A 27,083-nucleotide genomic window follows, 5' to 3' on the forward strand; every position below is an offset into this window, starting at 1 on the left:
GCAACCTAGTCCATTTTCCAGAAATTCCAAATAATAGAAAGTCTGTCCTCATATTGCCCCTAAATCAGCTTTCCTGTACTTTCTATCTAATGCTAGCTTAGTCTTCTGGAATGGCATAGAAAAATCTAGTCTCTATTTCCCATAAAGTTGAGGACTATTCAATCCATGTGCAAGAGACTAGGAAAATGCCTTTAATCCTATATAAAAATACACCATACTTCATATCGTTCAGGAAGTAGTATTTCTTGCAGGGGCTCTCAACTTCGGCTGTGCCTCAGAAGTGTTCTTGAAGTTTCTAAACTTGTGCGCACTTGGGTCTCCACCCCATTCTGAGTGAGTAGGGTTGCTGGTATCAATATTTTCTACGTGGGCAATACTGATACAAAGGCTGAGCCCCCAAATTTATTGGGTTTCTTGGCTGCTATCGACCCGAGGCTCAGTGATTTAAAAAAAGAAGGTTCCGAGGTGACTGGGTGGCTCAGCTGGTTGGGCATCCAACTCTTGATCTTAGCTCAGGTGTTGCTCTCAGAGTCATGAGTTTGAGCCCTGCGTTGTTGAGCCCACTTAAAAAAAAAAAAAAGTTTCCTCTCTTTAACAGTTTGGTGAGAAGAACAGACATAAGACTCCATGCTTTACATTAATATTTATAATATAATAAATGCCAAGAGCAGGGAATGAAGGAATTCAGAGAAAGGGTGTCTAACTCAGTGACTGGGGGGAGCCATCAGAGGGAGGTGGCCTTCTGCAGCATTTTGATATACAGGTAAGTCTTAGCCAAGTGAAGAAAGTGAAGGGAAAAGGAAAGGCCTTTAAGTGACATTCTTAGCCCCCAAAAATGAAGGCATAAGTGGAATTGTGAAGACTTGCAGGAAAATGAAAATCGAATTATTGTTAACCAACCATAGGGGCAATATTCTAGATACAACATAAAAACATATTGCTTCCTGACTGCAGACAGATATTACAAGAGATAAAAAAGGAACTTCCTTCAAAGAGATTTCAGTAATATTCCATGCAGTCTACCTAAGTGCTTACTAAGGCATGAAATAAACACCGCTTGTATCTTGATAGGACAAGCGGTCTGACTCAACTTGAAGTTCAGCCTCTTGGCTGCTTCCAAAAGGAACCGAAACTATGTCTCTGTCAGATGCAGTAGGGGTAATTAAATCACTAATGCCTTTAAAATATCAGGAACACAAAATCTCATGGGAAGGAATTGAGTCAATGATCAATATCATTTTAATAAGCCAGAACTCATTTGTGGGTGCAGAAAGTTCCCTGAAACCTCTGCACAACCCAGGTAGTTTACTTTGCCATGAGGTGCGGGAACTCAAAAACACTGATGGCTTGTTATGCTTTTCTGCTTCTGAATTTCAGGACAAGCGTCAGTGGCAGGATTTTCTGTTCCCCCTTGTGCAGGCTTACGTCTGCATTGTGTGTGCTACTATATTTGGGTTCCTTTATAGAAAATCTGATTCCGTGTGTGTGTGTGTGTGTTTAATTAATATGTTTTATTTTTTGAAGCAGTTTTAGGTTTACAGAAAAATTGAGTGGAAAGTACAGAGAGTTCCCATATATTCGGTATCCCCCCTCCCCACAACACAGTCTCCCCTGTTATTAGCATCTTTCATGACTGTGCTACGTTTGTTACAAGTGATGAGCTTGTGCTGGTACATTACTATTAATTAAAGTCCATCGTTTCCATTACTTAGGGTTTATGCTTGTGTTTTTAGTATTTCCCAGTTGCAGAGCACCTTCTGACTTTGTCCCATTTTTTCTCTGCAATTCTGGGTCATGAACAGAGATTGTCAGAACCAGTTAAGGTCTCCACATCCCTCCAAACATTCCAGCAGCCTGAAGAATGCCTGCCGATCAATCGTACCTTTTCTCGCTGTTCATGACCGACAGAGCAAGGTTCTTATCTAAATCAGTTTCAGTGAAGCTCCCAGTTTCAGTTTGTGAGGTGTTACATTAGAGAATCTTCCATAACCTATTCATAGACTGCATTTAGATTTTTTCAACTTCTTTTCTGGAGATAGTTGCTACTGATAAGTTCACTATTAAACCTCGTAAGACTCAGAATGGTGTTTGGTGATTTAGTGATTTCATATGCTGTGCTAGCATGCTTTTAATCTGGGCTCCAGCCAAATGGAACTATCTGCTGTTTCATTTGCAAAAGGTTGTTGTGACTTTATTTTTGGACAGCTCTCTTGTGCATGCTCGATGCTTATACTGAGAGCAGCCTCTAATCCTCTTTCTTCTCGTTCTTCTTGTTCTTACTCTTTTTATTTTTCTAGTCAGCAGAGTCTGAATTATAAATTGACAAAAGAAATTCTTATCGTGTCCCTACAACAAGGCCCCACACTTTCTCATCTGTCTTTCTTGACTCTCCCATCCTAGAATCCCTGTCTCCTCCCTTCTCCCACTTGCCCTGCCACTTCTTCTTCTCCTGACTTCTCAGCCAACTGAGATTCTAGACACTTCAAAATCCTCCTCTCCTCAGATTATCGCAGCTTGCGGGAAACATTGTCCTGATTCTGCAGTGAACCTGAGAACTCATTACTGTTCCCTGATCCTGCCTGCTTTCAAATCATGTCACTCCCTTGCATAAAACTCTTCCGTGGTTTCCCATCCTGCTAAGAATTAAACCCAGACTCTGCACTTGGGCACACGAGGCCCTGCACCTACCTCTCAAGGATCCGATTATAGCACTCTCCCCCTGGCCTGCTACCTTGCAGCATTAATAGCTGGTCAGGTTCATTGATTCACCGATTCACACTGGTTCTCAAAGTGTGGTCCGTAAACCCCTGGGGTGATATTCCCAATCATACTAAGACATTACTTCCTTTTTCCCCAACTGTATTGACATTTGCACTAATGATGCAAAAGTAGTGGTGAGTAAAACTTCTGGTGTCTTGGCGCAAACTAAGGCGGTGGTGCCGGACCACACTCATCATTATCCTCCTCGTAGCCATGAGCTCACTGTACGAAAACCGTCCCTGAATACTCTTCATGATAAAGCTGTAGAAATTAGCTGTGTTAAATTTTGACCCAGAGTACACATTCTTTTAATACTTTGTGGAATGAAATAGTAAATATACATCAAGCACCCCAGCTGTGTAACAAGGGCATGCAGTGGTTGTCTTATGGAAAGGGACTTGTGTTATTGAGTTGTCAAACCGAACTAGTCTTTTTTTTTTTTTTCCTTAACGGAAAAATTTTACTTGAAAGAACAACTGACAGACAAACAAAGGTTATTCAAACTTAGGCATTTCCCAGATGTTATCTGGAAAATAAATGAGGGGAGCCTGTAAGGGAGCCTGTTACTTCAAGAAAAACAGCTAACAGTATTTTTTGCCAACGATAAAATTTGAGCTTTCAATCCACCACTATAAGCTTGACAGTTTTCCAACACCCAAAGACTTTTCTTGTGATGCCAGTGGTGATTTTTAAGTGATATGATATTTTACATGTTGTGTAATGAAATGTGTCAATATTTGGAATATTTGCATAACTCAATGAACTAATATTTTCCATATGACCAATGTATGGTATTTAAATAAAACATGCATGGGTAAAAGATTCTTTCAAAAAGCAAGAAAGACCAGTGAATTTTAAGGTAATAGTTCATTCCTATGGTTTCCAATTTCATACTCCAACTAACCTTTAAGAAAATATCACTGGTTGAGCATTGGTATCATTATCAAAGAAGACTCTCCACATCTAACTGAACGCTTATTAAAATATTTCTCCCTTTTCCAGAAACATATCTTGTGGGAAGCCAGTTTTTTTTTTCACATATTTCAACTAAGACAGCATATCACAACAGATTGAATGCAGAAACAGAGATGAGATTCCAACGGCCTTCTATTAATCTCTGAAGGAGATTTGCAATACTATGAAATGGTGCCATTTCATTTCACTAATATTTGTTTTGGAAAATATAGTTATTTTCATAAAAGTGGATTGTTTAGATTAACGAGTAATGAATTTATTTTTAACAAATTAATAAATACTTGAAACTTCCCAGTTTTAACATCTATTACAGTACATATCAATAGACATAACTTGTATAAACAGAAGCTCTTTGTAGTCTTCAGTAAATTTTAAGAGTGTAAAGAGACTTGAAACCAAAATATTTGAGAACTCTTGCCACTAAAGCACTTCTTAATGAGGACTTTGGGCCTAAAACTCCATGTTTGACCACCTGTCAGAAGAATCTAGGTGAATATTGCCCAAGTGTCTCCAAATTAGAAGAGTATATTGTTGTTGTTGTTGTTGTTGTTGTTGTTTTAAATTACATGTATTTTGTTCTGTGGCAGGACATGTGACCCAACTTTTCGGATGATCTTCGGTGTGTGTAGGGATCTCTTGCTCCTGTTCTTTTCCCCATCTCTATCCTTTTTCTCCTCTCATCCCATTTCTAATCCAACTGTTATCCTGACTCCGTTTCTAGATTCAGTTTTCTTAATTTTTTTTGTTCTTCTACTAAATAATTTTTTTCTGAGAGAATCCCAGCGTACACGATGTTTCATGTTGTTTACAAGGCCACTTTCCTTTCGGTCATAGAACCCTCTGTTGTTTCTTTTCTGAACAAATTGGTCTTTAGGAATAACCTGGCTAGTGGGTCTCTTTATTACTTAATGATTTAAAAATTCAGAGTTAGTTTTTAAAAAGCAGTAACTAACTTAAAGATATTCGGTGGCTGCTAGTCTAAAAAAATTTTTTTTTAAATGAGCAAGAACTTTTGTAGTAGATTTTAAATTCTTTTCTAAAGAAGCACTTACTAAAATGTGGTAGATGTATGCAAGGTGATAGTACCTATCTATTTTAACTATAGCTATCACATAAAGCCTATGATTTCACAGATATTATTCCTTAGAACAAGTTTCAGTTTAAAAAAAATGAAGTGACTTACAATATATTCAAGGCAAAATATAAAGTAAATTGTAGTCTGGTTGGTATATGGAGAGGGTGTTACTTGAATGGCTGAATTTGGGGAAACCATGTTGCAAAGAGAAGTCCCAGGTTATAGCTTATTATTTATAACCTCCCATCTTTAGTATTTTTGCCCCTTCAACTTCCACTGCAGAATAATTCAGTGATAGTTTCCCATGATGAAGGCTTTCAGATGGATTTTTTTTTTTTACTCAAGCCAAATGAATGAAACTCACTTAAAACACCTTTTTCAGAATACATTATGCAAATGTCCGTAATATAGAAGGTGAAGAGAATTTTATGTAAATAAGTAAATACTTGGTTAGGATGATACAACTTCTAGATTTCCTAGACTCAAGACTTCATTTAGGCCAGACAGTATTTTAATCTAGTTGTAGGAAGAGGATATTTTATTTTTTAATAAAATTAATGGACCAGTGTAAATTTAAATTTTTGATAAGCTTTAAAGACAGAAAATTAAATAAGCATTGCTCTTACCTCTCTAGGCTAAGTTTGGTTTTCAAAGCACTTGTTGACTTAACATTCCTATCAGCTTTCTATAATGAAGTAGAGTTTTAAAAACTACTTTTCTCCCAAATAATGATTTCTTCCTTAAAAAGAAAAAGCACACAGAGAAAGAGAAATGCCATATGATCTCACTTATATGTAGAATCTTAAAAAAAAAAAAAAAGCACAAACAAATAAAAAAAAGCAGAAACAGACCCACAAATAGAGCAAACTGATGGTTGCCAGAGGGAAGGGGACTGCGGGGATGGGCAAAATGGGTGAAGGGAAATGAAAGATACAAGCTTCCAGTTATGGAATGAATAAGTTGGGCGATAAAATGTACAGCATAGGGAATATAGTCAATGGTATTGTAATAGTGTTGTATGGTGACAGATGGTAGCTACACTTGGGGTGAGCACAGCATCAGATACTGAGTTGTTGAATCAGTATGTTATACACTTGAAACTAAAATAACATTGTGTGTGAACTATACTTCAATTTTTTTAAAAAAGGAAAAGCATAGCTCATGTTATTAGATTATAATATACAATACTGACCTTATACATTAGAGATGGACTTCAGTTATGGGTATAACTGGAACATCTCCTTACACCCCAAAACAACTTCCTACTATCTATTGCCTATGCTTAGAATGCTACCATTTTAGATCCATTCTTTGAGGGTAAATATTGCTTCTCCCTCTTTTATAATATGGTTGCTGCTGTGATAGGAGGCATAGTAAGTGATACACACGTTAATAAGAATACTTTCTTTTATGCCTAGAGAAAGCTTCAGGTAGCTCTTGGGAAAGCCTTTGCATGCAAGTAGAAGGAAACACAGTGATTTGAACTGAAAAAATGATGCATTTTTTCTTGCATCATAAGAAGGGCAGAGATAGGTGTTTACAAACATTTGCTCAACCCCTCAAAAGTGTAAGGGCCAACATCTCTATGATGCTCTTGGCCCAAGGAAAGGGTTATATCAGCAGCAGTTTCCTTTTTATAAGGATTTTATTCAAAAACTTTTCCAGAAGATCCCCAGTAGCTGTCTGCCCCTGTTGCATATCTACCTATAGCTGGAAGGGAGATGGGAAAAGAGTATTTGGCTTTTCAGCCTCTCAAATGGGAGGACCAAGGAGGAGGGGACGAAGAATACCACATCAGAGAAATTTCAAAAGATTGAATAAACAAAGGGGAAAAAGGCATTGAAGAAGATAAAAGATCAATGAAAGGAAAAAGGCAAAACTACATCATAACGATAATACTTCTTGTCATTGTTTTTATTAATCAAATCCTTATTCTATGCCAGGTACTATGCTATCTGCCTTACATACGTGATCTCACCCGGTCCTCACAAAAACCCTGTAAGGTAGATAAGATCGCCTATTTACCAAGGAGAAAACCAAAGTTAACTACTTGCCCAAAGACTTGTGTTAAAGCCAGGATTTGGCCTGTGCTTGCCCTGATTTCGGCACTGCCTCTCCCGAGACCAGCCCCTAGGACATGCGGTTTCTCTTCCGGTTATTTCCCAGGTCGTGCGTCTCCAGAATGTTCAGTACATTACAAACTGCCTGAAATGCAGTGAGAATTTTCAGGCCCTGCTTAATGAGGTGGACTGAGCCCAGAGTGCTGGACTAGCGCCAGCAGAACGTGCTGCAGCTCTTTCCTCTGAAATAATCACCTTTCATCTTTTCAGGATTTCTGCTCTTGGAACTCATTACTTCAATTCTGAATTCTGATCTGATGCACACGTGGCTTCTATACATATTGAGTGCTTTTAGATGGACTTCTATTTTAGGAGTGTTCTCTTTGTAAGTGGCCCATAGAAGCCTGCTTGTCTATTTAGAATTGTCCTGTCAGCTACTCGGGACCAATTATTTCAGTGTGTTCATGCAAGGTCACCTTCAGTGTTCAATCCTATCTAGGTCGGTTAACTTTAAACCAGACATAAATCCACAGATTAGTTTTTAGACTGGCTATTTATGTGAGCTCCTAAGTGAGATTTTCATTCACTCACAGAGTCGTCAAAAGGATGCTAAGGAATCAAAGATGAATATGTGATCCCTGACTACAGTGTAAGGAAACTGAGAGCTAAGATTGTGCCTTGGTCATTTCATATCTCCAGAGCCTAACATGGCGCCTGGTATACCTTAAACACTTGATAAGTTCAAGTTGTATTCATTCAACAAATATTTGGTTAGAGCCCATTATGTGCTAGGCACTAGAAGCACAGCAGTAAACAAGATAGATGTGGGTCTTGTATACATGAAACGTGTGTTCTTATGGGGAGAGGTAATGAAAAGCAAGCACAATTTTAAAATAAAGAAATAAGGTCCAAATGTCCCTCAACAGGAGAGTAGATGAATAGTGGTAGAATCATAAAATGGAATACTTAGCAATGAGGATGAACAAACTATTGATACCCTCAGCCACATGGCAGAATCTCATAATGCATGACTGCACTGACATCAAGTTCAAAACCAGGCAAAACTCATCTATGATGGTAGAAGTCAGGCTGGTGGTCAGCTTTGGAGAGGGGCGATGATATGGGGGACATGCCAGGAGCTTCTGGGGTCCAGGTAATGTTCTTTATTTTGATAGGAGAGTTGGTTCTATTAGAAAGTTCACTTTGCAAAGATTTCTCAGGCTCTGTGCTTATGACATGTATTTTTCCATATGCATGTTCAATTCAACTAAATAAGCGTATCTTCAAGAAGTTAACTACTGACTGTGATCATGGCTGTAAGGGTATTGCATGGGGCCCAGGTCACTGTTAGACATTAGCTCTGGGGAGCACTACTGTAGATAGGGTGGTCAGGGAAGACTTTCCTGTGAGATGCTAGGTAGGCTGAACCCTAAGGGTGAGTAAGTGGCAGCCTTGGGGAGATCAGGGGAAGAGCATCCCAGGCAGGGGGAATGGCAAGTGCAAAGCCTCTAAGGAAAGAAACACTGGGGCACACTTGAGAAAGAGAACAGAGGCCAGGGTGGCTAGAACAGAGTAAGTGGAGAGCAGAGTGAGACAAAACAAAGCTAACATCAGACAGAGGCTACATCATGCGGGGCCTCAAGGCCATTTAGTTTATGGCCTGCCCTGTATCATTTGACTCTTCTTTTGTGCCAGGCAGCGTGCTAAGATCCTTAGGCACATCCTCCCATGTTCTTTTTATCTTTCCAGCAACACTGCGAGTAGGTCTTAAAATCCCTATTTTATGCATGAAGAACTAAGGCTTGGGGAAATTCGTTGGCCCAAGGTTACCCTTGGAAATGAGTATTATCACTAGGATTTGAACCCACATCTCATTGACCCCAAGGCTGTGTTCTCATCTCCTGACTCCTGACCCTGCCTCTGAGCACTGGCATCTAAATACACTTCTACATGTAACCTTAGGACTGTGAATAAAATCATGAGGAAGTAGCCAGCTCTACCCAGGGAGTTCTGGGAAGGAGCATGTGGGCTGGATTTTGAATGCACATCTGGAATTGTCCCACAGGCATGCTTTCTCGAGGGAACAGAATGTGTAAAGCCTCAAAGCTGAGGATTCATCACCATATCATCTCCTGTTTACTGGTCCTTCGTGCTGTGCCAGGTTCTGCAGTGACTATTTCACTTATTTCCAGTTAATTTTCACAACAATCCTGTGAGGTCAGCATTGGCCCTGTTTTACAGATGAAAAACAGAGGTGTAGAGAGGTTAGTCATTTGCCCAGTGAGACACAGTGAGTGGGGTGACTCAGTAGATGCTTTGCTTATTTAATTAGGGGTGAGAAAAATAGTGAACGTGGACTGGCAGGCATCAAAACCCAAACATAAGCATAGCTCTGCCTCTGGAATCTGTGCCCCTAACTCTCCCACTGAGAGCTTGAGGTATTCAGGGAAGTGGGGGTGTTTTGTAGGGCTTCTCGATGGATGTTCTCCGACTTTGACTGACATTAATGTTCCTGAGAGCCCTCTCCTTTTAAGCATTTTATAATACTGTTTTTTCCTCTCCATCTAGACTATGAGGCCCCTGAGGACAATCCCTTATTTCTTTGGACTCCCCGTTGCCTTGTGCCTCTCCCTGTGAGATCAAAGTTTGGGTTGTTTTGTTGTCCACTGAAACCTCAGGGCACTGGGTAGGGCCAGGCAGGTAACAGATGCTCTGTAAATGTTTCTTGAAGAACTGAGCACTCTGCTTACTTAACAAAGATTAGAGTGATAATAGATTTGGCTTGGGTCAGCAATCAATCGTCACCATTCAGATGGTGTGTACTTACTTTTATTTCAATTACTTGAGATTTAAGGCAAAAGCAAGGTGTGTTGGTGGCCACTCCCTCTCCTGCTCCATTACCTCACCCCGTCCCACCCCCAAAATCATGCGGAGTTGGTATGGACCTAGTGTTGGAAGGAATTCTGAATGTAAATTCTGTGAGATGCCTTGGTTGGTACTGTACTGTAAGGATTTGTGACTTAGGCCAGTTGAGGCTGGCCTGCTTCGAAGAAATTTATGTTATGGTGCCATTTTTATGAGAAAATCGACTGGTCCCTAATAATTCAGTTGAAATGTTTTCACATTCATACAAACAACTATGATTTTACTGTTTAACTCCAGCAATACCAGTATCTCTGGGTCAGACCAGGAAAGCTTACGTGGCTTAGCAATGGGACCATTCCGTGCCCTAGGCCTGGCTGTCCAGTGCAGGAGCCACCAGCCACATGTGTCTACTGGACACTGGCAGGGTGGTGATTCTGAATTGAAATATACTGTGGGTGTAAACACCAGATTTCAAAGATACAGTACAAAGAAAGAATGTTAAGTATCTCATTAGTCATTTATGTAATAATTATATGTTGAAATAATATTTTTGACATATTGGCTTCAACAAAGTATATTAATATTTATTTCCCTTGTTTCTTTTTACTTTTTAAAATGTGGCTTCCAGAAAATGTAAAATTATGCATGTGGCTAACCTTGGACAATGGTGCTCTAGAACGTGACAAATACCAATCTGATAAAAACCTACCTCTTTTAGACGAACCATGAGAGACGATGGACTCTGAAAAACAAACTGAGGGTTCTAGAGGGGAGGGGGGTGGGAGGATGGGTGAGCCTGGTGATGGGTATTGAGGAGGGCACGTTCTGCATGGAGCACTGGGTGTTATGCACAAACAATGAATCAGGGAACACTACATCAAAAACTAATGACGTAATGTATGGTGATTAACATAACAATATAAAAAAAACTACCTCTTTTATATCTGCCCCTGACTTCACTAGTCCTACTTTTCCCAAAGTTACAAAATTAGCTAAAGCACCTCACCTCCCATCTCTGTCCATTCTCAGAACTCTACTTTGTTTCCTGATTAAGTCAAAACTCAAGCCAGCCTTCAGTTTCCTATAGTTCTTAACATTATTATCTCCTAGCAGGACTTGTATTGATTCTAATGATGAAAGCACTTTAAATGTATATAGAAACTCATAATTTTTAAAAAGAACTCATATTATGTTATCAAATAGCTCTACGTATGCCAAGGCAGTAATTAGAATTATCACCATTTTCCAAGTGAGAAACCTAAGGATGGTATCACATTTATTTATTTAAACCCAGCCCTATTCCAGAAGGGCTTTTAACCCTCTGGCCAATTCAGAGAATGTAAGTGGCTTTTCCAAGATGACACAATGGTTGATAGAACTGGGACCGGAATGATCTTCTTACTCTTTCTTCTACAACAGTCGTTCTCAGACACAGCATCCCATGATCAGTTTATAAAGTGTAAGTTTTTATAAATAATAGTAAAAAAGCAAAGTTTTTAGCTGACTTTCTTTTTATATAAATTAGAAAGGATTAAAGGTTATTCAAAAATAATTTCTCTTTCATACACTGCACTCATTTATTCAATAAGAGCTTATGGAGTGCCTGTCTTACATAAAGCACTAACTTGGCCCTGGGGAAACATCGATGAGCAAATAACAAGAGAGACATATCATCTAACAAATTTAATCATAAGTAACAAGTAGTTAGAATAAAGGGCTGTGGAATCTACTCTCTTAACAACTTTCAAGTATATAATACAGTACTGTTCATTATAGTCACCATGCTGTACACTAGATCCTCAGAACTTACATCTTAGAGTTGGAAGTTTGTATGCTTTGTTCAACATCTCTCCATTTCCCCCACCCCTCAGGCCTTGGCAACTACCATTCTACTCTCTATTTCTATGAGTTCAACATTTTTTAGAATCCACATATAAGTGAGAACATACAGTATTTGTTTTTCTCTAACTTATTTCATTTAGCATAATACCTTTTAGGTCCATCCATGTTGTCACAAATGGCAGGATTTCTTTTTTTTTTTTTTTATGGCTGAATAATAATCAAGCGTGTGTGTGTGTGTGTGTGTGTGTGTCACATTTTCTTTACCCACTCATCCATCGATGGTCACTTAGGTTGTTTCCATGTCTCGGCTATTGTGAATAATGCTGCACTGAACATAGGGGTGGCGCTATTTCTTTCAGGTAGTGTTTCCCTTTCCTTGAGATATATACCCGGAAGTGGAATTGCTGGATCATATAGTACTTCTATTTTTAATTTTTTGAGGAAACTCCATACTGTTTTCCGTAGTGGCTGCACCAATTTACATTCCTACCAAGAGTATGGAACAAAGGTTCCATTTTCTCTACAGCCTTGCCAGCATTTGTTATCTCTTGGTTTTTTTGTTTTGTTTTGTTTTTTTGTTTTTTTAATGATAACCATTCAAACAGGTATGAGGTGATATCTCATTGTGGGTTTGATTTGCATTTCCCTGAGAAGTGATGTTGAATATCCTTTCATGGCCTGTTGGCCATCTGTATGTCTTCTTTGGAAAAATGTCTAATCAAGTCCTCTGCCCATTTTTTATTGGATTTTTGTTTTTTGCTATTATATGAGTTCCTTATATATTTTGGGTATTAACCCCTTATCAGGTAAATGGTTTACAAATACTTTCTCCCATTCCATAAATTGCCTTCTCATTTTGCTTGTTGTTTCTTTTGCTGTGCAGTAGATTATTACAGGGATGTAGTCCCACTTGTCGGTTTTTGCTGTTGTGGCTTGAGCTTTTGATGTCGTATCCAAAAATTCATTGCCAAGACCTATGTCAATGAGGTTTTCCCCTGTTTTCCTCTAATAGTTTTACAGTTTGGAGTCTTACATTTAAGTCTTTAATTCACTTAAGTTAATTTTTGTGAGTGGTATAAGATAGGGGTCCAATTTCATTCTATTGCATGTGAATACCCAGTTTTTCCAACATCATTTATTGAGTAGCGTATCCTTTCCCCTTTGAATATCTTGGCGCCCTTGTCAAATATTGTTGCCTGTATATTCATGGGTCTATTTCTGGGTGACTGTTTTTATGCTAATACCATACTGTTTTGATGACTAGAACTTTATAAAGCAGGATATTTCAGACGACCTGAGGGGCCTGTGCAATGACGTGTTAAACAACCATCTCTCACGAAAAAAACAAAAACTAACCAACAAAAACACCTGACTTGTAGCTCTTGCCAATTTCCATGGTGTAAATACTCTTATCCTGACTGACACCTAGCTTCCAATAAGATGTCACCAAATGTAGAGTTGGGGAGTGGTATAAGGTAGCACCCGTTATATATCATTTCTGCCATACAAATACAATAGATGTTAGTAACTTCAAAAGCACAGGTAATGCTAAAATAATCAGGAAGCAATGAATTTTGAGTATGTGTTACCTTTATTTTCAATATAATTTATTTAACTGTAATTTATACTATTTTTTAGTAAACTCCTGAAAATTTAACAATCAGCTCCCACGCGCCTAAACAAGCCAGCTCTAACACACCAATGGGCCTGGCATCTTCCTTGGAATCACGATCCTTGTCTAGAACAAGTCCTCACTGTTCTCTCTTCCTCTGTTCCTTACAGATCAGCAAACAGCAGTTGCAGACAGTCAAGGACCGGTTTCAGGCTTTCCTCAATGGGGAAACCCAGATTGTGGCTGATGAAGCCTTCATGAATGCTGTCCAGAGTTACTATGAGGTAAGACTCACCATGCAGAAGAATGTCAAGACTGCTCAAGTCTGAAGCCCAGAATTTCCAGACTACTGTTCAGTGGGAACAGCAGCCTTGGCCTCCTACAGGACCATCCCTCCCAAGGCAAAAGGGTTGATGACTGGTTACAATTTTAAGAAATAACAGCATTTTGTGTGGAGAAAACTAAAATCGAAGCCACTGGTTTACCAACTAAACAAGAAATTATATGCAAAGCACTCAGCACGTTGCCTGCTTTATGTATGATTTCTTGTTTAATCTGTACAACAGTCTCATGAGTTAGGCCCTGATATTATTTCCATTTTACCAGTAAAGCAACTGAGGCTCAGAGAGGTTAGGTCAAGTACTCAAAGTCACACAGCTGTTAAATGCCACAAGCTAAGATTTGAACTGAGTTGGGAGCTTTCCCCCAGCAACTGTACCCTTTGTAAAGGAGGTTAACCTCTCCCAAGATGGTGCCTTCACTAGCTTCCTTGTTCTTTCTATTAAAATGGTGCTGTGAGTTCTTTTCTATAAGTTAGAACGCCATCCAAAGTATAGTACTCTTCTCAAGAGAAAATCTGTAAGTGAGACAATATATCCTGAATATACATCACAAGTGAATTTTCACCTCTAGACCTCAAAGGTTTATTTATCAGTAAAGTGATTTTGGAATTAGTATCTTTAAATTTTATAATTACTCTTCCATATGTGCACATTGGCTATTGTTTATACATTATTAATGAGGTGGATATGCCATACCTTCTTCTGGGTCATGGTAACCTGATGGGCATATTTTTAAAAAGTTATTATACGGTCATTAAAAGACATTTTACTTTATATTAGTCTTTTTTTCATGTGAACCAGATATTCTCTGTATTTGGAGTCCTATGCCCCAAATGTTATACCCATTGTCAAGGCTAGATTAAAACCATTAGAAACCAACCCCCACGCGTTGAAAAACTCATGACATCCTGCCATATGCAATTCAAAGTAATAACAATAAAATAAGTGTAAGGGAATCCAACCAACTCTAATTTTTTTCCCATAGGATCACTTCACTGATTTTCTTACTTCTTTCCTTTCTGTTTTTAATTATTAGGTAGCAAATTATCTCAAAACAAAAAGATTGGTGCTCCCACTTCACAGATGCTCCAAACACATGCTTCTGCGCATCGGGCACTCCAATCCCTGATGGACACTTTAAAAATGTTAGTTGATTGATTCAGTAAAACTCTCCTTCCCACTTGCTGAAGTACTTGGCTCTTTTCACAGAGAGAGTAGAGCAAGACTGTAATTAGATCTTGTGCAAATACTATTGACTGGTTTGCTAATTAGTGTTTAATGGTAAACAGCCTTTGTCTCTTTGATGTTTGCTATGTCCAGGCACAGACTCATTTTACACATTTTCTCAATGAAATTTCTATTTGGGTTTGTTTTAGAAGTCTGGTTTATTTTTATATTTGTCAAATTTAAGCTTTTTGTTTTCATTTTACAAATAGTATTGATATTGTCAATAAGTGTCAAACTTACTTGTTTATCAGATGTGGTACAATATTTCATTTGAATTTAACAGAAAGTGGAAATGAGATTCAGAACCATGATGATGGTATGGTAATGAATAATTTGAATATATTTAACTGAAGATTTTGTTGAGAAACTGCCAGGAAATGAAATTAATTCTCCCCCTTTTTGCAAGTTCTGAAGCCAATTCAGACCAGGCAGACCCTCACTAATAATTCTCCATGTTTGGAGTTACTCACCAGTTTATAAATTTGTAGATTGCACATCTTAATTAGAAAGCTCATTTGACTAATGACATAAATTAAAAGAAAGTGCCATTTCTATCTATTAATTAACTTTGAAAATTAATAGTCATCAATGTGCTAATGAGTCTCTGGAAATTACCATTATATCTATAGTGATGCTGATATTTTTTTCTATGGTGGCTAGTTTATTTGAAAGTGCCTCTTTTTAGTTTGGTGAGAATACAGGCATTGTGAAATCACTGAGTAGTTAATATTAAGATTTGAGTAACAGGAAATAATGTGTGGTATAAATTATTTACTGTATTCATTAGTAAACTTTAGATTGTTGGGATGCATGTTCCTGGGAAATCTAATCCTCTGAAGCAAAGGTCCCCAATCAAAGGATCAAGATTAACACTTTCCTTGGGAGAGCTCCAAGTTTGTTACTCCTCCCTTTCTCCCTCTCACTTCACTCTTGGGCAGTGGAGAAGTTAGGGTTTCTTTCTATACCCTCCTCCAGGATCCAATTGCTTCCCTGTCAATATCTGTCTTGGACAAAGCTCTTTGGATTACAAGTGACAGACACCTAGGTCAAACTGGCTTAAGTCAAAAATGAGATTTATTTGCTCAAGCAACTTAAAAGGCCAGGAATAGACCTGGTTTTAGCTGTGGCTGGATCCGAAAATCCAAAGATGCCAGCAGGATGGGTATCTTTCTCCCCCACCCTGGCTTTGTTCTTCCCTATGTTGGCTTTATTCTTGGGCTGCTTTTCTGCATGTGGAGGATCCTGGCAACTTCAGGCCATGCCCTACCAGCTTAGCAACCACAGGACTGAAGAGAATACCTCTTTGTGGAGAGTCCTAGCAAGAGGCCTCAGGTCACTTGGTTGGGCTGACATGGGTCATGTGTCCTTTCTGGAGTCAATCACAATGGATGGAGGGTGAACTAGACCAGGGGATCATTGCTAGGACAGATACCACCTCTGGAGGCTGTGAGCAGGCGCAACCACACTAGAACCATCTATAGTGAAAGTACAATGACTTTTCATTGAGAAATGAGGGTGCTTTTTACCAGAAGGGGGAATGTATGCTTGGCAGGCAAAACCAATGGATATCCTTCTAAATACATGTTCAATCTCTCTCTCTCTCTCTCTCTCACACACACACACACACACACACATTCCACCCCACCATACCACACCTTCACATCCCAGTTTGCTAATGGTAATGATTTTTTTTTTTAAAGATTTTATTTATTTATTTGACAGAGAGAGACACAGCGAGAGAGGGAACACAAGCAAGGGGAGTGGGAGAGGGAGAAGCAGGCTTCCGGCGGAGCAGGGAGCCTGATGCCGGGCTCGATCCCAGGACCCTGGGATCATGACCTGAGCTGAAGGCAGACGCTTAACAAATGAGCCACCCAAGTGCCCCGGTAACGATATTTTTGAAAAACAACTTTTCATCAAAAAGTTTGGAGAGGACTATACTAGAAAAAGTGGTTTCAGGCATTGGCTTTATTTTGCCAAGGCAATAATGTTTTTTCCACACCCTAGAGTAGTAAAGAAAATTTTTTTAGATAAAAGGAGTAGGTAGCTCTGTTCTTTCTCCATCTGTGCCCATCCAGCCCATCTGAACCCCACTGGCCAGCATTAGCATCAAGCCACTTGGGCCTGGGACCTGAGCTGGGCAGGGTAATGGGAGACCAGTGTTCTCTCTGGCTCTGAGAGCATGAAAGTTTATTTTATCCTTTCCTGCTGGCCCTGATCGCCAAAGCCGATCAAGCAGGACAGCAGATTAATCCTTTAATCTCTTGCATCCTGGCTTTGAGGGCTGGGCACTGAAGTGGGTGCTCTGAGATCTGGGAGATCTGACCGAGTGACTCTGTCCCGTTCCCACAGGTGTGGGAGACATCAGAGAGCTCACCCATTTCTACGGGGCCCCCACACCTTCCCTAACTCTCAGTGCTTTTAAGACAAATGTCTAAAACATAAGCCCTCCCACCCTGCATTCTCACCCTCACTCCCCATCTCCCTGCTTTGTTTTGGTTCCTTTGCATGCTGGTCCTGGTGTCAGAGAAAAGAGGTGGATGGAAAAGATTTACAAAACCTCTCACTCGGAGCCTGCCTGGAAGGAAACATGGGGGTTTGGTGGGAAGTGGGGAGGTAGAATGAGGTAGAAGATGTACACACACCCATTTTAGAATGCTTCTGCTGCTGTCTGGGCTTCAGCCAGTGACACTGCTCTGATTGAGTTTGTTTGGATTTATTTTGTTCTTAGCTAATCTCTAACAAAGGCCCAGTTGGTTTTTTTCAAACTAACTTTGACTGCTGTTATAAAACAGAATTTTGTATTTGCTAGCAACAAAAACTGACGGACCGGTGAAATTAAGCCCTAATAATAATAATAGCAACAACAACAGCACAACAACAATAACAACAGCAATAAAAGATATCAAAGGTTATAACCAAGCTACAGAAAAAAAGGGAAACCGAGCAGCTTAACCTCAGGAAGCCAGGCGGCAGGATATAGTGGACACCCCATCACTGGTATGACTCTCCTCCAATCCCATTCCATTCTTGTGCCATCCCACTCTGAATCTGACTAGCCGGCCTCAGGTTACAACCCACCATGGCTAAGGAAGGACATACTCTCATGACTGACAGTCCCACTGAGACTGTGCACGTGGCAAAGACATTCTCAGGCTGAGGCACTGTGATCGGGGGAGGAAGGATCTTTGGCAGGCATAAACTGCAGATGTCCTCTACACTCGATGACAGTGTATTCAGTCTTTATGATTGACTTTTTTTTTTTAAATCTAATTAAAGTAGAAGTCAGGTCATATCTGGCTATTTCTCTGAAATGAAGCTATGTCTTTTCCAATAAGCAAAACCACTATAACTCCCCAGTGGCCTTAGAACAGATGTCTCCCTAGGAGAAGAGTAACCATCCATGGTAAAGATATTTGTTCTCATGGGGAAAGTGGAGCAAGTAAGGAGGCGGCAGAGGTCAGAGTGGTTTAGGAGTGGTTTAGGAGGTTTAGGAGGATGTGTTGTGCCTGCAGGATGTGGGGCTGAATTCTAGCTCTACTGTGCACTGGCTGTGGGACCTCGGCCAAGGCCAAGCCTCGGTTACTTTATCTGTACTAGGACTTCCTGCATAATTGTTGTCAGGATTAAATTACACACGCGCGCGCACACACACACACACACACACACACACACACACAAAACCTCACCCTAAATCTGGCACCTGGAAAGGGCCATCATAAATATATTAAGTTTAGAGGGGAGGATGGTGATCAGTACACATCTGCTGCATAGAAATAATAGGAGAGAGTTGAAAATTAATAGAATCAATCCACTCCCTAGTTTCAGGGCCTGGGTGTGGGGTAGGGGAGGTACAAGGTCAAGCCTGGGGGACAGGGTATAGAAATAGGAAATGGATGGAACTGCTTTTGCTGCAAACCTACCACCACCTCCTGCTTCTGAAGTCCCAGATCTGCTTCTAAAGTTTGCCCCAGGGTCCTTTACTTTTGGTGAAAGGTATCTTTCGGATCCAAAGGTGCATTTTATTTTAGAAACTGACATGTTCCTTGCCTCAGTGAAGGTAAAATTTGTAATTTTTCCATTTGGGAGAGGTGTTTTAAGTGATTATAAAGTAAAACATAACATAAAATTATAAATATGTACTACAGAAATTATAAAAATAGATGATGTAGAAAAAAAATCCAAAGCACGTGGTTGGAAAACCACCTGTAATCCCATCACCCTAGACAACCACTATTAAATGTTGGTATGTATCTTTTCAGGTATCTTTAATGTGTCTATAAACATAAAGATAGCTATTGGATTTCCAAATTAAGATTATCAGGGAGAATAAACACAAAATATTACTAACCCACTTGTTTCATTTAGCACAGTGGGTTTCAATTTCTTCCCTACCTCTGCACAGTCACACTTAGGACATATTCTCATTAGTTTTATTACCTGTACTGTTCTTAATACAGGGTCATGCTCTTATCCCCCCAGCTTCACTTTACCTCTACCACTGGAATTATCTGCTTTGACAGTCTATCAGGACATCTTTTGATGCTAATAAGAAAATATTATCTTTTTTCATGGCTGCATGATACTCTATTTAAAAATAACTGCTAACTTCTATTACATTCAGTAGTAAATATAATAGGCACCATTACAGACATTATGCTCACCAATTTTTTTATTTAAATTCATTTAGCCAACTTGTAGTACATCATTAGTTTTAGATGTAGTGTTCAATAATTTATCAGTTGCGTGTAACACCCAGTGCTCATCACATCACGTGCCGTCCTTAAGGCCCATCCACCAATTATCCCATCCCCTCACCTACCTCCCCTCCAGCTACCCTCAGTTTGTTTCCTATAATTAAGAGTCTCTCGTGGTTTTGCTCCCTCTCTGATGACCTCCCATTCAGTTTTCCCTCCCTTCCCCTACAGTCCTCTGCCCTGTTTTTTATATTCCACATATGAGTGAAACCGTATAATTGTCTTTCTCTGACTGACCTATTTAGCTCAGCATAATACCCTCCAGTTCCATCCGCATTGATGTAAATGGTAAGTATTCATCCTTTCTGATGTCTTAGTAGTATTCCATTGTATATATGGATGCCACATCTTCCATTTATCTGTCAATGGACATCTCGGCTCTTTCCACAGTTTGGCTATAGTGGACATTGCTGCTATGAATACTGGGGTGCAGGTGGGGTAGTTCTATTTTTAACTTCTGGAGGAACCTCCATACTGTTTTCCAGAGTGGCTGCACCAGCTTGCATTCCCACCAACAGTGTAAGAGGTTTCCCCTTTCTCCACATCCTCGCCAACATCTGTCGTTTCCTGACTTGTTAATTTTAACCATTCTGACTGGTATAAGGTGGTATCTTATTGTGGTTTTGATTTGTATTTCCCTGATGCCAAGTGATGTGGAGCATTTTTTCATGTGTCTGTTGGCCATTTGTAATGTCTTCTTTGGAGAAATGCCTGTTCCTGTCTTCTGCCTATTTCTTGACTGGATTATTTGTTTTTTGGGTGCTGAGTTTGATAAGTTCTTTATAGATCTTGGATACTAGCCCTTTATCTAATATGTCATTTGTAAATATCTTCTCCTATTCCATAGGTTGGGAGTTTTAGTTTTGTTGGCTGGTTCCTTTGCTGTGCAAGAACTTTTTATCTTGTTGAAGTCCCAATAGTTCATTTTTTGCTTTTGTTTCCCTTGCTTTGGAGACGTGTCTAGCAAGAATTGCTGTGGCCAAGATCACAGAGGTTGCTGCCTGTGTTCTCCTCTAGGAATTTGATGGATTCCTGGCCCTCACTTAGGTCTTACATCCATTTTGAGTTTATCTTTGTGTATGGTGTAAGAAAATGGTCCAGTTTCATTCTTCTACATGTGGCTGTCCAATTTTCCCAGGACCATTTATATGCTCACCAATTGATATGCATTGTTTCAGTGAATCCTCATCCAAATCCTACATGGGAGGGTTGTTAGGATTCCCATTTGAAAGATGGGGCAGCCAAAGCCCAGGAAGATTAAGTAACTTGCTCAGGTGACAAAGCCAGCAACTGGTAGAGTTGGGACTTGAACTCTGGGCTGTCCGATGTAGCATTCATTACTAGCAACCAAGTTGTTGTGGGTGTTTTTAAACCTTATTTACTCTAACATCTAGGTATTTTTCTTATCTATGTTGGAATGACATGCTTTTATAGAGTAGGAAAGGATCAGAAAGTGGGAGCTGGGCCAGCTTTACCTCGTACCCTGTATAGTCCTTAAATACTGATGTACGTGGGTGTTCCTAAAACAACCTTGAGGTTGCTTGGCTCTGGCAATGGAGGGAAGGACTGATGGATGAGGTCAAGTCACTGAATTGACTGCCCTTCACCATTCTGTATTTATTTGTTTATCTTCCATCTCCCATTATGACCTGTCTGGGAAGTTGGCAGAGGAGCAGGAAGGATTTATGGATGTGCTGCATAGAACTGTGCCTGGGGTTGAAGTCTCTTGCAATAGCCACCAAAAAAGAAAACAGGAAACAGAAACACCAGCTACAGCTCCCACTACAAATGGGTTTCCAGGGTGGTTTTAGAGACACCCAAGCACATCGGTACTCAGGTGCCATATTCATTATAGGTTGAGGCTGGCCCAGACCGTTCTAACACTTCCCTTCTGACAGACTAAAAAGCCAAGACAGATGATGTGCCTGGAAAATTAGTTTTCTGCTGCCAATTTCTCTCCCCATGGCTGCCTTGCCTCCTGTTTGGCACTTCATCTTTGTTGTCTCCTCAGTCTCCAGCCTCCTTCCTCACGCTACTGACATTCTACTCATCTCCCCTCATTCTGGGGCCTGGCAGTCATATCTTATCTCTAGACAGATGAAGCCCTCTGTTTTTCAAAGTTCTTTCAGTTTGATCCTTGTCAGAGAAGGCTGGCTGAATTAACCCCATGTGACAGCAAAGGAGAGTGAGGGTTCTAGAAGTTAAGTGACTTGGTCATCCACTAGTATTTGAATAAATATTTATTGAGTGGATACTTTATACAAAGAAGGGTCTACGTGATACAGATGATGTGTGCAGGATCCAGGGGTCACCCAGTCAGTTATGGATGCCAGCTAGGAGTAATGTGCCAACATCCTCATTTCTTACCCCTATTGTCATGTCCCTTGGAAAATCTAGCCTCAGTCCATTGTATTAAGAGACTGATATATTGTGCTTCCTTATTTTCCCTTCACCGTCTTGCTCCCATCCAGATATAATCTCAATAAGGTCTCTGCTTTGAGACATCTACTTTGTGTTGTTCATTCACTCATTCTTAACACAGCACCAACTATGTGGCAGGCACTGTCTTAGGCACTCAGAAAAAGGAATGGGGGAAAAAACAGCTACAACTCCTGCCTTCCTGGGACTCACAGTCTAGCTGGAGCTCAGATATTAACCAAACAGTCACAGAGAAAAATGACAGCTATGGAAGGGCTTTGGGGGAAAGGAATATGGTGCAAAGAGCTTATAACAGGGGCCTGCTCTAGGGACACTGGTGTGGACAGATGGGAGGAGAGTACAGGTGCTTTGTTGATCAAATATTTTAAGTCACTGATGTTCATTAGAGCTGAAAACAAATAATTAACCCCTTTGAATCTTCACCACCATCATCACTCATTGGTGCTCCTGCAAGTGCCCCCCACCTGGCCTCCTACCTATTCTCTTAACCCCCTTCAGGTTGTTTTTCCACATTAAAGCCAGAGAATCTGAACTTGATCATGCCATGTCCCTGCTTAAAACCTTCAGTAGCTTCCCAGTGCACTTTAAATTAAGACCAATAACCTTAATGTGGCTTCCCATACCTCCATCACCTGGCTCCTTCCTGCCATTGGTCACACCCCACCCCTCACTGCCACAGCCACAGTGGCTCTCCCTATTTCCTCAGACATTCAGGATCTTTACACATATGGTTCCTTCTCTCTGAAAGACTCTTTCACTCTCTTTTTACCTACGCATCGTTTACATATCATCCCAAAGGAGTTTTCCTCCAGGAAGTCTTTCCTTATTCCATACTGGAATAGTTTCCTAGCTATAGACACCCATGGTCCCATGTACTTCCCCTTGAAAGCACTTGTCCCAGATTGTATTATTTCTGTGGGATTATTAGGATGATGTCATGGAGGCATGAAGGCTGGATCTGTATCTGTTTTGCTCACCACTATATTGCTGGTACCTGGCACAGTGCCTTCTACCTAGTGAGTGCCCAAAGAAAGGATGAATGTGATCATGAAGAAGAGTATAAACATTACAACCAAAAGGGCAACCTCAAATTTTTTTAGTTCAATTCTCTTCATGTACAAATAAGAAGCTGGAGAACCAGAGAGGGGAGGTGACTTACCCAAAGTCATACAGCAAGTTAGTAGTAGAACTGGCTTGGGACCATGGTTTATACCTCCTGTCTCAATGCTATACTGCAGAAACTTCCTCTCTTTGCTTCGAAACTTTAATGTTCTTTTTTTTAAGATTTTATTTATTTATTTGTCAGAGAGAGACAGAGGCAGGGAGAGGGAGAAGCAGGCTCCTTGCTGAACAAGGAGCCTGATGCGGGACTGGATCCCAGGACCCTGGGATCATGACCTGAGCGGAAGGCAGACGCTTAACCAACTGAGCCACCCAGTCGTCCCGAAACTTTGATGTTCTTTGAGACCCAGACCTATAACTGGGATATGATGTATTAAGTAGATGGAGAAACTATCTGCATTAAACATTACAGATTTTCAGGAAAATTCTTTATTTCATTAAAGCTCATAAGGCCTAAGGATTTAGTTGAAGCTCTTTTTCTACAATTGATTTTTAAATGAACTCTAAGGTCTCAACTGAGTACCAGTTAGTTCCCAGGCACAGAGAAGCAGGCCATGGCCCTCGCCTGTGAAGCAAATCCTCAGCCCTCCTTCTTTTTAAATTAGTTCATTAATTTAGCAGTAGATGGAGAGCACCTTTCTAACATCTCTCCTCCCCAAGGAAGGCTTTGTGATGAAGCAGGAGGCAGTGAGATGTCCCCCAAGCACTGCTGTCTCCTGGCTAACAAGGGCATTTCCTGAAATCTGACAGGGGAGTGAACATTTGTTCTGCCTCTGGAAGGGTATTTATGCACCTTCTGAAGTGTGACCAGGACACAGCTCAAAAATGTCAGATGTTTCCTCTTCATGAATATGAAGCAGCAGTTTCACCACCTTGTATTACACCCCAGAACCATGTACCTTGTGTACACTTCCAAATGGTGGGCACTGGAGCAAAAGTAAACTGTTCTTAATGGATGGCTTGGTCCCAGGACCTTAGGAAGCACCAGCAAAACAACCAGGGGTTCTTCACCAGACAGAAGAGGTTCTCCACCAGGCAGGCGAGATCCTTAGGGAAGGAAGGAGCCAGGGTGAAATTACCTTGTAATCAGCCAGTTTGAGTTACCAAGAACAAGTCCCCACCCCTCTCTGGAGTCTTGGTTTTCAGTCTATAAGATGGACCGACTATGATGCCTACCTTCTTTGTTCATTTGCTTTTAAAGTGCCAGGCTCTATACCAGAGGTAGATGACATTGTAGGGAACAAGAAGGGCACAGCCCTAATGGAGTTCACATTTCAGGAAGGGAGACATTAAATACATATTTACCCAATACTTGTTCAGTTTCAAGTGTGGTGAGCATCATTGAGAGGATAAAATGAAATATAAATGGTGGTTAACGTGTGTCAGACCTCATGCCATGTTTGCACATAACAGTAACAGCCACGCTGGGGTTCTGGTCCAAGATGGTGACGTGGGAAGACCCTGAGTTCACCTCCTCCACAGGGACAAACCATATCCACACCTATTTATGGAGCAATTCCTCCTGAAGTAGAACTGAGGGCTGACTGAATAGCTTCTGTATGACAAAAGCTGAAGAGACCACACAGAGAACAGTTAAGAGACAGGGACAGGGTAACGAAAGGGATTCGCGCCCCTAAGGCTGCCAACTGCAGAAGGGAGGGACCGGACTGAGGGAGCCGGCGGGCACAGAAAAAAGCCGCAGTTTAGAAGAGCAACGAGAACATAAAGGAGCTGGTCCTAGAACGCCGCCGGCTGGCCGGCGAGCCGCCGGAACTCTGGGTCAGACAGGCTGGCGAGCCGCCGGGTTTACGCCCCCTCCAAGTGACAGGAGCGGGGGTCTGGACGCCAGAGCCCGCCGGCCGCCTCAGCAAGCCCGGTCCCCCCAAGGCGGCCCCAGTCCTCTACACACCCGGACACCTCTGGTTGGCGCTCACTACAGCTCTAGCTGCGGCGACACAGGTACGGAGCAGCCCAGAACACTCTATGCCCACACCACTTGGGCTTCAGGCGCTTGCTAGGGCACTGCTCCGGGACCTCGGGGCCCATGCCCTCTTCGGCCCCCAGCCCATCCCCAACCCCCACGAGGGCACCCCCTGTGCAGAATGCCCCAGGAACCCCAGTCCATGCCCGCCTTGGTTCCCTGCATGGAGTGCCTCAGCCAGGACCTCACCTCAGCTCTAGTCACCCCACTAGGGCACCCCCTGCAGTGAGCACTCTGAGACACCCTGGCTTGTTTTTTTTTTTAATTTTTTTAATTGTTATTTTAATCACCATACATTACATAATTAGTTTTTGATGTAGTGTTCCATGATTCATTGTTTGTGCATAACACCCAGAGCTCCATGCAGAACGTGCCCTCTTCAATACACATCACCAGGCTAACCCATCCTCACACCCCGCTCCCCTCTAGAACCCTCAGTTTGTTTTTCAGAGTCCATCGTCTCTCATGGTTCGTCTTCCCCTCCGATTTTCCCCCCTTCATTTTTCCCCTCCTGCTATCTTCTTCTTCTTCTTTTTTTTTTTTTTAAACATATAATGTATTATTTGTTTCAGAGGTACAGGTCTGTGATTCAACAGTCTTACACAATTCACAGCGCTCACCATAGCACATACCCTCCCCAATGTCTATCACCCAGCCACCCCATCCCTCCCACCCCCCACCACTCCAGCAACCCTCAGTTTGTTTCCTGAGATTAAGATTTCCTCATATCAGTGAGGTCATATGATACATGTCTTTCTCTGATTGACTTATTTCACTCAGCATAACACCCTCCAGTTCCATCCACGTCGTTGCAAATGGCAAGATCTCATTCCTTTTGATGGCTGCATAATATTCCATTGTGTGTGTGTGTGTGTGTGTGTGTGTGTGTGTGTGTGTGTGTGTGTATATATATATACACCACATCTTCTTTATCCTTTCATCTGTCGATGGACATCTTGGCTCTTTCCACAGTTAGGCTATTGTGGACATTGCTGCTATAAACATCGGGGTGCATGTACCCCTTCGGATCCCTACATTTGTATCTTTGGGATAAATACCCAGTAGTGCAATTGCTGGATCGTATGGTAGCTCTATTTTCAACTTTTTGAGGAACCTCCATACTGTTTTCCAGAGTGGTTGCACCAGCTTGCATTCCCACCAACAGGGTAGGAGGGTTCCCCTTTCTCCTCATCCCCGCCAACATCTGTCATTTCCTGACTTGTTAATTTTAGCCATTCTGACTGGTGTGAGGTGAGACACCCTGGCTTGTAAGAGTTGGTGAGGTCATGGAGAAAAAGGAATGCTCATGCACTGTTGGTGAGAACGTAGATTGATGCAACCACTTTGGAAAACAGTGTGGAGGTTCCTCAGAAAACTAAAAAGAGAAATACAATATGATCCAGTAATTCCACTACTGGGTATTTACCCAAAGAAAACAAAAACACTAATTTGAAAAGATATATGCACCCCTATGTTCAGTGCAGTATTTGCAGTAGCCAAGGTATAGAAACAACCTAAGTGTCCATCAGTAGATGAATGGATAATGAAGATGCAGTGTGTGTGTGTACATGTACACCCTTGAGAATATTACTTAGACGTAAAAAAGAATGAGATCTTGCCATTTGCTACAACATGGATAGACCTAGAGAGTATTATTCTAAGTGAAATAAATCTGGTAGAAAAAGACAAATGCTATATGATTTTACTTATATGTGGAGTCTAAAAAGTAAAACGAATAAATAAATAAAAAGCAGAAATGGACCCATAAATAAAGAGAACAAACTGACGGTTGCCAGAGGAGAGGGGTGGGAGATGGGCAAAATGGGTGAAGGGGAGTGGGAGATACAGGCTTCCAGTTATGGAATGAGGAAGTCCTGGGATAAAAGGCAGAGCATAAGGAATATAGTCAATGGTATTATAATAGAATTGTATGCTGACAGATGGTAGCTACACTGTGGTCAGTGTGACATAACGTATAAACTTGCTGAATCACTATGTTATATGCCTGAAACTAATGTAACATTGTA

The 27,083-nt window shown here is 41.0% G+C and overlaps 1 protein-coding gene across 8 annotated transcripts in view; it reads left to right on the forward strand.

The window, feature by feature from the left end:
- Positions 1-27,083, forward strand: part of CADPS (calcium dependent secretion activator) — a 466,596-nt gene that overhangs the window by 97,178 nt on the left and 342,335 nt on the right. For all 8 annotated transcript variants that reach the window (XM_078076428.1, XM_078076421.1, XM_078076426.1 and 5 more), the window contains exon 2: positions 13,360-13,473. In XM_078076428.1, the coding sequence (XP_077932554.1) occupies positions 13,360-13,473 (114 nt within the window). The remainder of the gene's footprint in view (positions 1-13,359; positions 13,474-27,083) is intronic.

Source organism: Halichoerus grypus, chromosome 1, assembly GCF_964656455.1.
Source record: "Halichoerus grypus chromosome 1, mHalGry1.hap1.1, whole genome shotgun sequence".
Classification (NCBI taxonomy): Eukaryota; Metazoa; Chordata; class Mammalia; order Carnivora; family Phocidae; genus Halichoerus; species Halichoerus grypus.